This window comes from Natrix helvetica, assembly GCF_964273705.1.
Source record: "Natrix helvetica genome assembly, chromosome: 2".
Taxonomy (NCBI): domain Eukaryota; kingdom Metazoa; phylum Chordata; class Lepidosauria; order Squamata; family Natricidae; genus Natrix; species Natrix helvetica.
The window spans coordinates 84,704,017-84,717,939 of record NC_138552.1 but is presented as its reverse complement, the minus strand read 5'-3'; the positions used below and the strand labels follow the sequence as shown (position 1 = coordinate 84,717,939).

Here is a 13,923-nt window from a genome sequence, read left to right as displayed (position 1 = left end):
CGAGGGGAACCTTTACCTTTACCTTTAAGAATATTATAAGAAAGTTCATCATAATCAAATCTTCTTCATTTATCGCTAGTGCAATTAAACCCACAGTTCAACAGTGAGGTGTGGTCTTCTTTGAGACTAGATAACTGCCTTTATTATTAAGATCATGGGTCGTCAACCTGGTCCCTACCGCCCACTAGTGGGCGTTTTGGGATTCCAGGTGGGCGGTGGAGATTTCGGAGGTTAAAACCTCCTTTTGAACTAATGCGCACGAGAATGCGTGTGTTAGGGATTTCGGAGGTTAAAACCTCCTTTTGTGCGAGTGGGCAGGCGAGCGCAAGCGCGTGCAGAAGCAAACACGTGGGAAGAGGAAGGGGAGGAAACTTCTCCGGTCGCGCCTGAGCTGGTGGAGCGCAGGCAAGCGCCGTCCCATTGCCAGGGAAACAGTGAGTGAGATGAATCACGTGGTTGCTCAGATCACACGGGCGCAGGCCGAGAAGACATTTCTGAGAAGAGAAACTTCTCCGGTCGGGCTGTGCCCGTGTGATCTGAGCAACCACGCGATTCACCTCACTCACTGTTTCCCTGGCGATGGCGTGACGGCGCTTGCCTGCGCTTCACCAGCTCAGGCGCGACCGGAGAAGTTTCCTCAGTGAAGCTCCTGAAAGGGACGCAGGCTCAGCCTGCCAGGCTGCCACCGCTCCACTGAAGACATTTCTGAGAAGAGAAACTTCTCCGGTCGCGCCTGAGCTGGTGAAGTGCTAGAAGGGGGGGGGGGGAAGGAGCAGAAAAGACAAAAAAGAGAATGAAAGGGACAAAGAGGAGGTGGGGGATAGTGGGATCTTTGCTGCTTTCTGAGCTTGGGGGGGAGAAGGAGCAGAAAAGACAAAAAGGAGAATGAAAGGGAGAAAGAAGAGGTGGGGGATAGTGGGATCCTTGCTGCTTTCTGAGCTTGGGGGGGGGGAGGAGCAGAAAAGACAAAAAGGAGAATGAAAGGGAGAAAGAGGAGGTGGGGGATAGTGGGATCCTTGCTGCTTTCTGAGCTTGGTGGTTTTCTTACAGACATTTCATTACCAAACTAGGTAACATCATCACTGCTAGAAGGGAGTGGGGTTGTGGGGAAAGGAGGAGGAGGAGAAGTCGAAGGACAAAAATGGTGGGCGGTAAGGAAATTTTTCCATCAAGAAAGATCCATTAGTGGGCGGTAGGTAGAAAAAGGTTGACTACCACTGATTAAGATAAACTTCAAATTCCAAAATTTGAACCAGAAAAGCTTGGATTACATACAATTTTCCATTTCATAACTGAATTTCTATTTTTGTTCTATTTCATGTTTAGAGGCACAGTTGACATTACCTTGAAAATAATCTATCAAATTTGATGTTTTGGGTTATGTTTTTAACAACATTTAGATTGCTATGTGGCAAGGAAACAGCCTAATAATGTTGGATAAATATTACATTTATATATTTAATATACATATATTTCTATATTGCAATCACAACCAGGCATATTTTTACACTGAATCTATACATTTAGATACACTGAACATAGGAAACTGAATATGGTCACTGATATTACGACAAAGTCATGCATTTAAATGCTAAGCACATTTTCTATATGCATCAAATTACTGAACAGCCAGAAAGAAATTTCAGAACAAGCAGCTTGTTTAGGGATGTGGTGCCAATTCCGTCATCAAAATTCTTCAGACGTTCTTCATACAGAAAAGAACTACTGGTGCAAAAACAATTCTTTGTGATTACCCTTGGTATTTGCCATTGCTCTGCACGACCATATCTGGTTTTTATCATTAACACTTTTAAAGTTAGTAAAACTTACAACTTTGAATCCTTCCAATTATACTACTTGTTTCTTTCCACAATACCCCACCACTGTTCTAGGTGACAATGTCTTACCAGAGCCAGGCTGCAAATTGCTTGTATTGCACTTGTTCTAGTTCCTCTTTTCCATGCTTTAACTGCATCTCCAATTCAGCTTGCCTCCCCTGTATAATCATAACAAAAATCAGTAAGGGTACTTACACAGGTAGTAACACAGTGATTTCTACAGGGAACACTTACATAACAAACACGACCTTTTGCCTGAGCACTATTCCACAATTAAATCCAAATGCTCTTTATGGATCTTTTCTGCATAATAAGCTATGTCTTAAGTCAGGGGTGTCCAAACTTGGGAACTTTAAGACTTGTGGACTTCAACTCCCAGAATTCCCCAGCCAGCCATGGCTGGGGAATTCTGGGAGTTGAAGTCCACAAGTCTTAAAGTTCCCATTTTGGACACCCCTGTCTTAAGTGATGGAATCTGAAATTTTAGGTTTGAAGAATGAAGATGCATCTCTTCAAGAGCCCCATATATTCTCATTACTCTCATTAATGTTTCCCACTTTTGGGGAAATTCTCTAAAAAACAATGTACATTTAGACAATTCAGTACGCTTTGATGCTATAATTTGAGAAAAGTTGCTTGGTCCTTTATTTCTAAACAACTATAGCCTTCAGCTTAAATATCTTGCTCACAATAAATATCCAGGAGATGCAATTCTAATATTAAGAAGAAAGTTTCTAAATTTCCTAAGTGTAGAGAAATGGAAAGAGACTATTTCTTGGAATACTCTGTAAATTCTGCTGTGATCTAAAGATTAAAAAATAGATATGCAATATTGAATCTTTGTGAGAAAGTATACTAAAATAGGTATCTTTCTCAGTTATTTGTCACATTTTTCTGGTATGTTCAAATTATAAAAATATGATTTTTAGTAAGGTGGATAAATAACAATGATAAAATTCTTCACAAAGTTATGTTTGTGAAGCAAACGTTCCTTCATTAATTGAGATTGGCAATTGTTTCTTCATGGTAATGATATGCATAGAGGTTACCCTAATCTTTTGAAGTTATAAATACTTACTCACATATACACAGGCAGCGACACACACACACACACACACACACACAAATTTAACAGCTATTAGGTTCTGGTAGTTCATGGCTGAACTACCACAACCTAATAGATAGCTTTGTTCATTCAGCTCTAGTTAAGTGAAAAGTTAAACACAGATTCAAAAAGAATTAAATGAATTATGTTCACTCATGTTTAGCAACCTCAAATTAGTATGAGAAAGAAATTAGGTTAGAACTAAAAGTATGGATTTTACTCTTTGTTTCTTTATATTGCAATGCTGATCTCAATAAAATAAATGTTAGAAAAATTCCAAAAGAGGCCATTTAAAAACACACACACACACACACAATGTTCTCTTAGTACAGTAAATGTTCTATAGATTATGATTTCAATTCATAACAGCCCTACACCTTTTTAAAAGGTACAATTAAACTGTGAAATTCTTTTAATTTTACAAGTTGCAATTATGCATCTGTCCACATTACTATTGTAATGTAATATTGTTTTGTACAGATTTTTTTTAAAAAACAAATTCAGATATTTTAAAAGACCTGTTAAAAACAGGTTAGAGTTATAAGACGACATTTTTATATGCAACTTTCCCTAATTTTAGATTTCCCAAAAGCCATTTTTAAAAAAACACCCATCACTTTATCCTGGTTCTCAAATGTGTATGTAATTATGATGCAGGATTTTAGAATGCAGGAACATTACAGTTACTGTACAGCAGTTACAAAGCAGGAAATTTCCATGATTTAAGTTAATTTAAGATTTTTAAATTTAAGTTTTTTTAAAAAGTAACAGTAAACATTGAAAAAAATCTTAGAATTAGAAAGTTGGGTGCTAGTGGACTTGTTGCAGTGCTATGAAGACCAAATGTACTAGCAAAATTCATTCAAATTATTCTATATTCCTAATAGATACAGAATTCTATTCTGTGTCACGTAATACTTCCTTTACTTCCTCTTGTTCTTCCTCAGCATTACACAATAAATGAAGCAAATTTGGTCCAGTTCTTTCAAAAGCATCTAAGTACACAACACTGAAAATCTGTTCTATTACTGATATTCCATCTATTCAGATTCAATATTGGATACACCCCTTTATTAGGTAAAAGTAAAGGTTTTCCCTGTCCAGTCACTTCCGACTTTAGGGGGCGAGATTCATTTCTTTGCTGAGAAAGCCAGAATCATTTCTGTGGTCATGTGCCCAGCATAACTATACGTGGAGGCACACAGAATACTGTTGCCTTCCCACCAAAGTGGTACCTATTTATCAGCTTGCATTTGCATGCTTTCAAACTGCTAGGTAGGCAGGATCTGGGGCAAGTAATAGAGGGTCACCCTGTCACGCAGCACTCGGGTCTCGTATTAGTTATCTTAAATTCCACTGAAATCAATACGATTTAATTTTAAAAAAATCAGTGTGGATTTAACCCTAGCTTATAGCCTTGAAATGGGAATCGCTTTGGCAGGTTCTTCGTTGAGCTGGCAGGAACAGATACCTTTCATTAAATGTACATAATGAAAATTAATGTTATTTCTTCATCTTAAATCCAGACTGTGGCATACGGTTATAATAAACACTGCTTTATTTACTTACTTGACTTTATATATCCATTGGGTTTATATATCATTCCAATTCAAAACACATCTTTCAGAAACCCTACCCTACCTTAAACTTGGAGGGTATATTTTTTTTTTTTTTTTTTTTTTTATTTTGAATTTATTAGCCGCTCCCTTTCCAAGTAGGACTCGGGGCGGCGTACAATGGGGCATATAAAACATAGAAAATATATAAAACACATAGGCGTACATACAGAACATACATACAGATACACAAACACGGACTCGGAGGAGGTAAACAATTTACATCATATAGACAGTTAAAAAACCCGCATTAAAATACCCCAATTGTAAAAACCCAATATAAAAATTAAGATTTAACGTTTAAAATACAATTTAAAAACAGTTAGGAGGAATAAGAATAATTACGATTGAGCCAGGCCAGATAATTGAAAGAGGTGGGTCTTCAGCTGAACACGGAAGGAGCGGAGATCGGAAGTAATCCTGATGTCACGGGGGAGGTCATTCCACAGGGCTGGGCCCACCACAGAGAAGGCTCTGCTCCTGGGTGTCGCCCCCCGGCACTGTTTGGCGGACGGCACCCGGAGAAGTCCCTCTCTGTGTGAGCGAATTGGTCGTAGGGATGTGTGGGGCAGGATGCGATCCTGCATATAACTAGGCCCTGTGCCATGAAGCGCTTTAAAGATCATAATCAAAACCTTGAAACGCACTCGGTAGACCACAGGAAGCCAGTGCAGCTCGCGCAGGAGAGGTGTTACAGGGGAGTACCTAGTCCTCCCCATAATCACCCGCGCGGCCGCGTTCTGGACCAACTGTAGTCTCCGAGTGCATCTCAAGGGAAGCCCCATGTAGAGAGCATTGCAGTAATCCAGGCGAGACGTCACTAGCGCATGGGTGACTGTGCGTAGGGCATCCCGGTCCAATAAGGGGCGCAATTGGCGCATCAGGCGGACCTGATGGAACGCCCCCCTTGCCACGGCTGTTACATGGTTATCCATGGACAGCCGGGCATCCAGGAGGACGCCCAAATTGCGCACCTGTTCCATGGGGGCTAGTTGGACGCCCCCGATGGCCAGAGATGGAAACACCTGGTTGAACCGGGAGGCCGGAAGCCACAGCCACTCCGTCTTGGAAGGGTTGAGTTTTAGTCGGTTGCCATCCATCCAGACCCGTACGGCCTCCAGACACCGGGACATCATTTCGATATGGGTGTTACATGACTGTGGGTCATTTTGAAAGCTGTTAAATCTTATTCTCAGAATTTAAAAAAAAATTCTAAACCAGTGATGGCTAACCTTTTTCTCTTTGCGTGCCAAAATCGTGTGCACACGTGCGACAGTCCCCCCTCCCACACATGCGCGCACATGTCCCCCACACCCCATTTTGGGTCTAGCAGGTCTCCCTGAAGCCTCCTGGGACCAAAAACAGGCCGCCCGCAACCCCTCCCCACACATGCGCACACTTTTCCGCATGCGGGCAGAGACCAAAAAATCAGCGGGCTGGCAGGAGGTGCACATGTATGCACAGTGGAGCTGAGCTGGGTAATGGCTTGCGTGCCCGCAGAGAGGGCTCCATGTGCCACCTGTGGCACACATGCCATAGGTTCGCCATCACGGTCCTAAACCATGTTTCTCAACCTAGGCAACTTTAAGATGTGTAGACTTCAACTCACAGAAAGCTGATTACGGAGCTCTGGAGTTGAAATCCACATATTTTAAAGTTGTCAAGTTGAGAAACACTGTCATCAGTGGTGAAATACCATTTTTTTTACTACCGTTTCTGTGAGCGTGGCTTGGTGGGCGTGGCAGGGGAAGGATACTGTAAAATCTCCATTCCCACCCCACTCTGGGGCTAGCCAGAGGTGGTATTTTCCGGTTCTCCGAACTACTCAAAATTTCCGCTACCAGTTCTCTAGAACCTGTCAGAATCTGCTGAATTTCACCCCTGACTGACATAAACATTTATACTCATATCATATCAAGGAGACATTTTATACCATCTTTCTCTAATGTTAAACTTAGACCTCTCAAGAGCCCAAAGTACAGGTAGTCCTCGACTTACAACAGTGACCATTCAAAGTTACGACAACACTGAAAAAAGTGGCTTATGACCATTTTTCACACTTATGACTGTTGCAGAATCCCCTTCGTCATATGATTTACATTCGGATGCTTGACAACTGGTTCATAGTTATGATGGCTGCAGTATCTCAGAGTCACGTGATCCCCTTTTTGCAACTTCTGACCAGGAAAGTCAACAGGGAAGCCAGATTCACTTAACAATCGTGTTACTAATTTAAGAACTGCAGTGATTCACTTAACAAATGTGGTGAGAAAAGTACTAAAATGGGGCAAACTCACTTAACAAATTTCTCACTTAGTAGCATAGATGTTGGGCTCAATTGTGGTGGTCGAGTAACTGAATGCATCAGGCATGCTTACTTATGTATTTAGACAAAAAGTTCATCCCAAAATGTAAGAAAACTTAAGAATAACCATTGATATACTGTATATGCTAGTATCTCATACTTGTATAATTGCATGGTATGCTCTCTCCATAAATCCAGCCCAGGAATGAGGCAGCAACAAGGAATGATGCCACTCTGAAGGCTGAATGTTAACCTGCATATCAAAGAAAAGGGAATAAACTGAACAAAAATATGAAGCTACGAAGTAAAACATATACACAAGCACACACACGATCTCAAATTTATACTGGGTCACTGCCATTATCAGATTTTTTTCTTTGTATCTAGTACCAGTTTTGAAGTTTGTATAAATAAAAACACTCATACTTTTATATTTCCTTCTGGTTATTCAGTTTTACAGATTTTTCATGCAGAGACTGTAATTCAAAGGACAAAACAACTTGTCCTGAAAGCCTCATTAGTCTTATCTGATGGGAAATTGCTTCTCCTTCTTCTACCAAACAGTTAGGGAATTACTATGTGAATAAATAAACAAAGTACTGCACTTTGAGAAGGCTTTCAAATGCAGTTTGTGTAGCAAAATAGACATCTTGTTAAAGATTGCATAATACAAAGTCTCCAAGGCACCACACGGACTTGTAAACTATAAATAAATTTGGTTTTTAAATCCATAGTTCACTAATTGCACTATATAATAACCCCAATAATAACACCAATAACAATAACAACGACTGTGGGTGGCCAAATGGACGGAGGACTATCTAAGGCAGAGGCGGGCCACGAAATGGAGGCGTTGGAACACCTGAGGCCCATGTAGAAGGTTTGACTCTGTATTCTGCCGTGCTCACTACAACCCGCCCCCCCCCCCACCCATTTACTACTCATTTACTACTCTCTATCATGGGCTACCCGCCCCTACCGCCCATTATGAACTACCCCTTAGCTGCAGCCCTCTATTCACCAGCTGGCTATCTTATTTCCATCAGCCCATCATTTCCATCCAAGATGTGGACTTTTTTCCATCTGTCTATCCTTTGCCAGGACTATCCCCTTAGTGGGATCTGAGGCTGCCAATGCATATTAATACCGACAGCTCCCACTTGACGAGCTTTGGCCCTGTCTAATCATGTTATATACGAGGCTAGACCTACTACAGCTACGAGATTCCCCCCTCTCGCAGCTATGGCCTCCTGCCCTTTCAAGGGCCCACCTTGAGGACGGGTTCATTAACCCAGAGAGGTGGAGGAAGCGCACGTTAAGGGGTTTTTTAATTAAGTGTTTTTTAAAAGTTGTAAGGGGTTATAAGGATGGGGGGGGAGGGGTTGTAGGGATGGGGGGGGGAACCGGTTAGGAGGGATGGAAGAGCCAGGCACCTAGGTGTGGTCGAAAGAGGAGGGAGCGGAGTGGGGGAGGAGAGGGAAGATAGCATTCCTGTGCAGGGCTCCTTAATACCAACAGTCGTGAGGAGGGGCAGGTGCGAGGACAGTTTAAGAGCGCGTAGTCGGTTGGGAGACCGGGGTTTTTGGTCATTCCCGGTCGTCTGCACCAACCCCTGCATACTAGGTGGTCAGGATCTACAGACCCAAGGCCTGAGACTGCTGTTGTGCAACGCGAGGTCCGTTGTCAATAAGGCCCCCCTCATCCACGATCTAATTTTGGAGGGGGACCCGGACCTCGCCGGAATAACCGAGACCTGGTTGGGCCACGAGGGAGGTCTACCCCTTGTGGAAATGTGCCCGCCAGGTTATCGAGCATTTCACCAGCCTCGGGCCCAGGGAAGGGGCGGTGGGGTAGCAGTGATTATCCGGGAAGACTTAGAGCCGAGAGAGTTCACCGTGCCGCAGACATCCGGGTGTGAGTCCCTCGTCGTGAGATGGGGCCCAGGGAGGCAGTTGGGCCTGCTGATAGTATACCTGGCTCCTCGCTATACTTCAGCGGCCCTGCCCGAACTCCTTGAGCTGATCTCATCGGTGGCGGTTGAGACCCCCAAACTTTTAGTGATGGGGGATTTTAATCTGCCGTCGATGGGAGAAGCGTCTGAGGGGGTTCGGGAGTTCATGGCTTCCATGACAGCCATGGACCTGACCCAGTTAATTCAGGGCCCTACTCACAGGGGAGGCCACACCCTGGACCTTGTTTTTGTCTCTGGCCAGTGGACGAGTGATCTGGGAATAGGGGATCTAGACACTATTCCCCTGTCATGGTCGGATCACTCACTTCTCCGGCTGGACTTCCCTGGTGCTACCCCCCGCCGCGAGGAGGCGGAACTGGAAGGTATTAGATGGTTCCGCCCCAAGCGCCTGATGGAACCGGATAGGTTCCAGACGGAACTTGGGCCACCTCCTGTGGACCTGACCCGCCCCCGAGTGGAGGACCTGGTAGTCGCATGGAATAGTGCGACTACCGGGGCCCTAGACCGGGTGGCGCCTTTGCGGCCTCTCCTGCGGCGACGAACCACCCTGGCACCTTGGTTTACCGAGGAGCTAAGGGTGATGAAACGCCACAAGAGACGCCTAGAGAGTCGTTGGAGATCCTCCCGCTCCGAATTTGACCGAGCACAGGCACGAGCCTATTTGAAGACGTACCTTGTGGCATTAAGAGCGGCCAAACGTCAACATTGTGCCGCTCTTATTGCGTCTGCAGATAACCGCCCTGCCGCCCTGTTTCGGGTGACCCGTTCCCTCTTGTTTGAGAGACCACGGGAAGCCCCACTACAGGGTAGAGCAGAGGAGTTTGGGAATTATCTACAGGACAAAGTCGCTCAAATCCGGATGGGATGGACCCCTTTCAGTGGTTCAGTAGAGACGCCCGTTGCGAGTCTTGAGGGACCGCTTTGGGAGGAGTTTGACTCGGTTGCCATCGAGGATTTGGACAGGTTGCGTGGACGTCTGCGACCCACCACATGTTTATTGGACCCATGTCCCTCCTGGCTTGTACTGGCATCCTGGGAGGTTACGCGCGACTGGCTCCTGGGCCTGGTGAACGCCTCGTTGGGTGAGGGGTCTCTACCGGCCGCCTTGAAAGAGGCGGTGGTGAGGCCCCTGCTCAAGAAGCCTTCCCTGGACCCAACGGACCTAGTCAATTATCGTCCAGTCTCCAACCTTCCTTTTTTAGCGAAGGTTGTAGAGAGTGTGGTAGCACAGCAGTTCCCACGTCACCTGGAGGAAAATGATTATCTAGACCCGCGCCAGTCCGGCTTCCGACCCGGGCACAGCACGGAGACGGCCTTGGTCGCATTGGTTGATGATCTCTGGAGGGCCAGAGATAGGGGTTGTTCCTCTATCCTGGTCCTATTAGATCTCTCGGCGGCGTTCGATACCATCGACCATGGTATCCTGTTGCACCGGCTAGAGGGGCTGGGAGTCAGGGGCACCGTTTTACGGTGGTTTGGCTCCTACCTCTCTGGTCGGACGCAACGTGTGTTGACAGGGGAGCAGAGTTCGACCCGGAGGCCACTCACATGTGGAGTGCCACAGGGGTCGGTGCTCTCGCCTCTCCTGTTCAACACATATTATGAAACCGCTGGGCGAGATCATCCGTGGTTTTGGAGTGGGATATCATCTGTATGCTGATGATACTCAGCTATACATTTCCACTCCGAACCACCCCAATGAGGCCGTCGAAATGATGTCCCGGTGTCTGGAGGCCGTACGGGTCTGGATGGATGGCAACCGACTAAAACTCAACCCTTCCAAGACGGAGTGGCTGTGGCTTCCGGCCTCCCGGTTCAACCAGGTGCTTCCATCTCTGGCCATCGGGGGCGTCCAACTAGCCCCCATGGAACAGGTGCGCAATTTGGGCGTCCTCCTGGATGCCCGGCTGTCCATGGACAACCATGTAACAGCCGTGGCAAGGGGGGCGTTCCATCAGGTTCGCCTGATGCGCCAATTGCGCCCCTTATTGGACCGGGATGCCCTACGCACAGTCACCCATGCGCTAGTGACGTCTCGCCTGGATTACTGCAATTCTCTCTACATGGGGCTTCCCTTGAGATGCACTCGGAGACTACAGTTGGTCCAGAACGCGGCCGCGCGGGTGATTATGGGGAGGACTAGATACTCCCCTGTAACACCTCTCCTGCGCGAGCTGCACTGGCTGCCTGTGGTCCACCGAGTGCGTTTCAAGGTTTTGATTATGATCTTTAAAGCGCTCCATGGCACAGGGCCTAGTTATATGCAGGATCGCATCCTGCCCCACACATCCCTACGACCAATTCGCGCACACAGAGAGGGACTTCTCCGGGTGCCGTCCGCCAAACAGTGTCGGGGGGCGACACCCAGGAGCAGAGCCTTCTCTGTGATGGGCCCAGCCCTGTGGAATGACCTCCCCCGTGACATCAGGATTACTTCCGATCTCCGCTCCTTCCGTGTACAGCTGAAGACCCACCTCTTTCAATTATCCGGCCTGGCTCAATCGCAATCGTAATTTTCCCATTCCTCCAAACTGTTTTAAATTGTCCTTAAATATTAATTTTTATTGGGTTTTTACAATTGGGGTATTTTAAAGTTGATTTTTAACTGTCTATTGATGTAATTTGTTTCCTCCTCCGTGTATGTATGTAGGTATGTTGTGTATGTATGTACGTTTGGTGTTGTTATATATTTTTTATGTTTTATGCTCCATTGTACGCCGCCCCGAGTCCTACTTGGAAAGGGAGCGGCTAATAAATCCAAATATTATTATTATTATTATTATTATTATTATTATTATTATTATTATTATTATTATTATTATTATTATTATATTTATAAATTATTGAATATTTTACAATAGAATCTTAATCATAAGGAAAAATTATCCATATATAGGAAAGGAAAACTTTTACCTCAATTTACTTTGGCTAAGTATCATTTAAGATATAATAGAAGTACAGTCAGCTTTTTTTTTTTTTAAAGAAACTAATAGGACAACTCCACATTTCTTTGTAAAATAGTTTTACCCTAGAATATTGCCTGGGATCATTTCTATTTGTTCTGGGACTTCAAAGACCCCTATATTTTAAAAAGAAAAAGAGCACTGTAATTAAAATGATTGTGCCGCATTGTTATGTCTCATAATATTGTATGGCAGGCAAAAGAATCTGTTTTTTGTTCCTCTGTCCAATTATTTTTAGTATGGCCTCAACCAAAAACATTGGAAGTTGTCATGACAGCCATTTGGAGCATATTAAACACAAGTTATGAGAACTTGGCAGTTTTCAGGTCAACATGAATCCAGGACATAATATTGACTGCTAGGTAACAGATACACAGACACATCTTGATCTACAAACATATACATTTTGACTTGTTTCACCAATATGTAGGAACTAAATTTCGTCGCTCCCCACTTCCAATTTTATTCTTACAAAAGTCATTTTGTGGAACTATCCAGAGATAAAGTGACTGATCCAACATTACTCAGCTTCATGGTTAAGTGTGTATCTGAGCTAGGAGCTCATCAATCCAGGTCCAATGTACACCAGCCAGCTTCAATTATAATACATTTTTTTTCAATATCCACTGTTATATTTTTATTTAAAAACATTAGAATTATTTCTTTAAAAAACCCAACTTCAATTTTATGTTCAATTCAGTTTCTTTCAATTCTTTATGTTCGATCCCGTTTCTTTCATTTCAATCACAGTGCTTAAAAGTCAGCAACAGATTACTCGGGTAATTTGAATAAGAAATATTAAAAAATAAAGGAGTACCATTCTAACAAGAATAATAGAGGTTTTAAAATCTTAAAAATCAAGAAACACTGAAGAAAGCAGAAATTTCAAAACCACCTGTTGAAGAATGAAATTAATTCCAGCTGAGGCTGATCCATACAATAATTGGGCTACAAACATAGATAAAACTTTGACCTACAATCCTATCTCCCAAAGTTCTTTTGGTAAATAAAATAAAGTGGCAGTCTTTCAGAACCTGTCTATGTAAACAACAAACATCTTAAACTATGCTCAGAAAAAAAAGGACAACCTGGAAGCCTGTGCAATGTAGTAACATTGTTTTTAATGCTGTTAAAAAAAGCCCAAAGTAGTTTAAATATTCTGCACCATTTGAAGTATCTGAACACTTTTCAACATTAACCCCATTGTAAAGTATGTTGTAATGATCAGCCTATCTAGGATTCACCCTCATCATCTTAGTCCTCATGCAAGCTATTACTTTCTGCAGATGCCTTGGCATCATTTGAAAATGGAACATAGAGCTAGCTATCATCTACACAATCTCAATTCTCTGAATGCCTTATTGGCTGTTTCATGAAAACCAGCTACCAGATTCTGGTTGGAAATGATGGCGTTGTTACCAACACATCTAAAGAGGAACAGATTTTGGGAAGCTCCAAGTGGCCTCAACGACTCACTAAAGGAATGCAAATGACCAGCTGTCTGCAAGGAATATAAATCCTTCCATTCCCCACCATCCAGTCAGAGCTGAAGAAGCTTCTTGGATGACATGTGAAATGCCTTCAAAGAAAAAATGAGAAAGCCCACTTGCCTCTTGAAAAACCACCTTTGAGAATTATAGGAAGTTCCATAATTCAATAATCAAAGTTTTAATTATCCTAGATTGCATTTCTGGAATATTTATCAAGGTAAAATGAGACTCATTGCAAGCATAAACAAGAAAACAATCTTTCAAATACCATATTACCTAAAGGAATGCTTGTGTAGTTCTGTTTCATCCAATGTACAGGTAGTCCTTGACTTACAACAGCTCATTTAGTGACTGTTTGAAATTACAAAGGCACTGAAAAAAAGTGACTTATGACCATTGCAGAATCTCCATGGTGATGTGATCAAAATTTAGATTCTTGGCAATTGACTCTTATTTATGATGGTTTTAGTGTCCCTGGGTCATGTGATCATATTTTACCACCTTTTGACAAGCAGAGTTAATAGGGAAGGCAGACTCATTTAACAATCATGTTACTAACTTAACAACGACAGTGATTCACTTAACAATTCTGGTAAGAAAGGTCATAAAAGGGGGCAAAAGTCACCTAACAAAT

The 13,923-nt window shown here is 43.5% G+C and overlaps 1 protein-coding gene across 1 annotated transcript in view; it reads right to left on the bottom strand.

Moving 5' to 3' along the window:
• Positions 1-13,923, bottom strand: part of FOCAD (focadhesin) — a 162,474-nt gene that overhangs the window by 51,235 nt on the left and 97,316 nt on the right. The window contains 2 exon segments of the mRNA XM_081942659.1: positions 1,908-1,996; positions 7,025-7,117. Of these exon segments, the coding sequence (XP_081798785.1) occupies positions 1,908-1,996; positions 7,025-7,117 (182 nt within the window).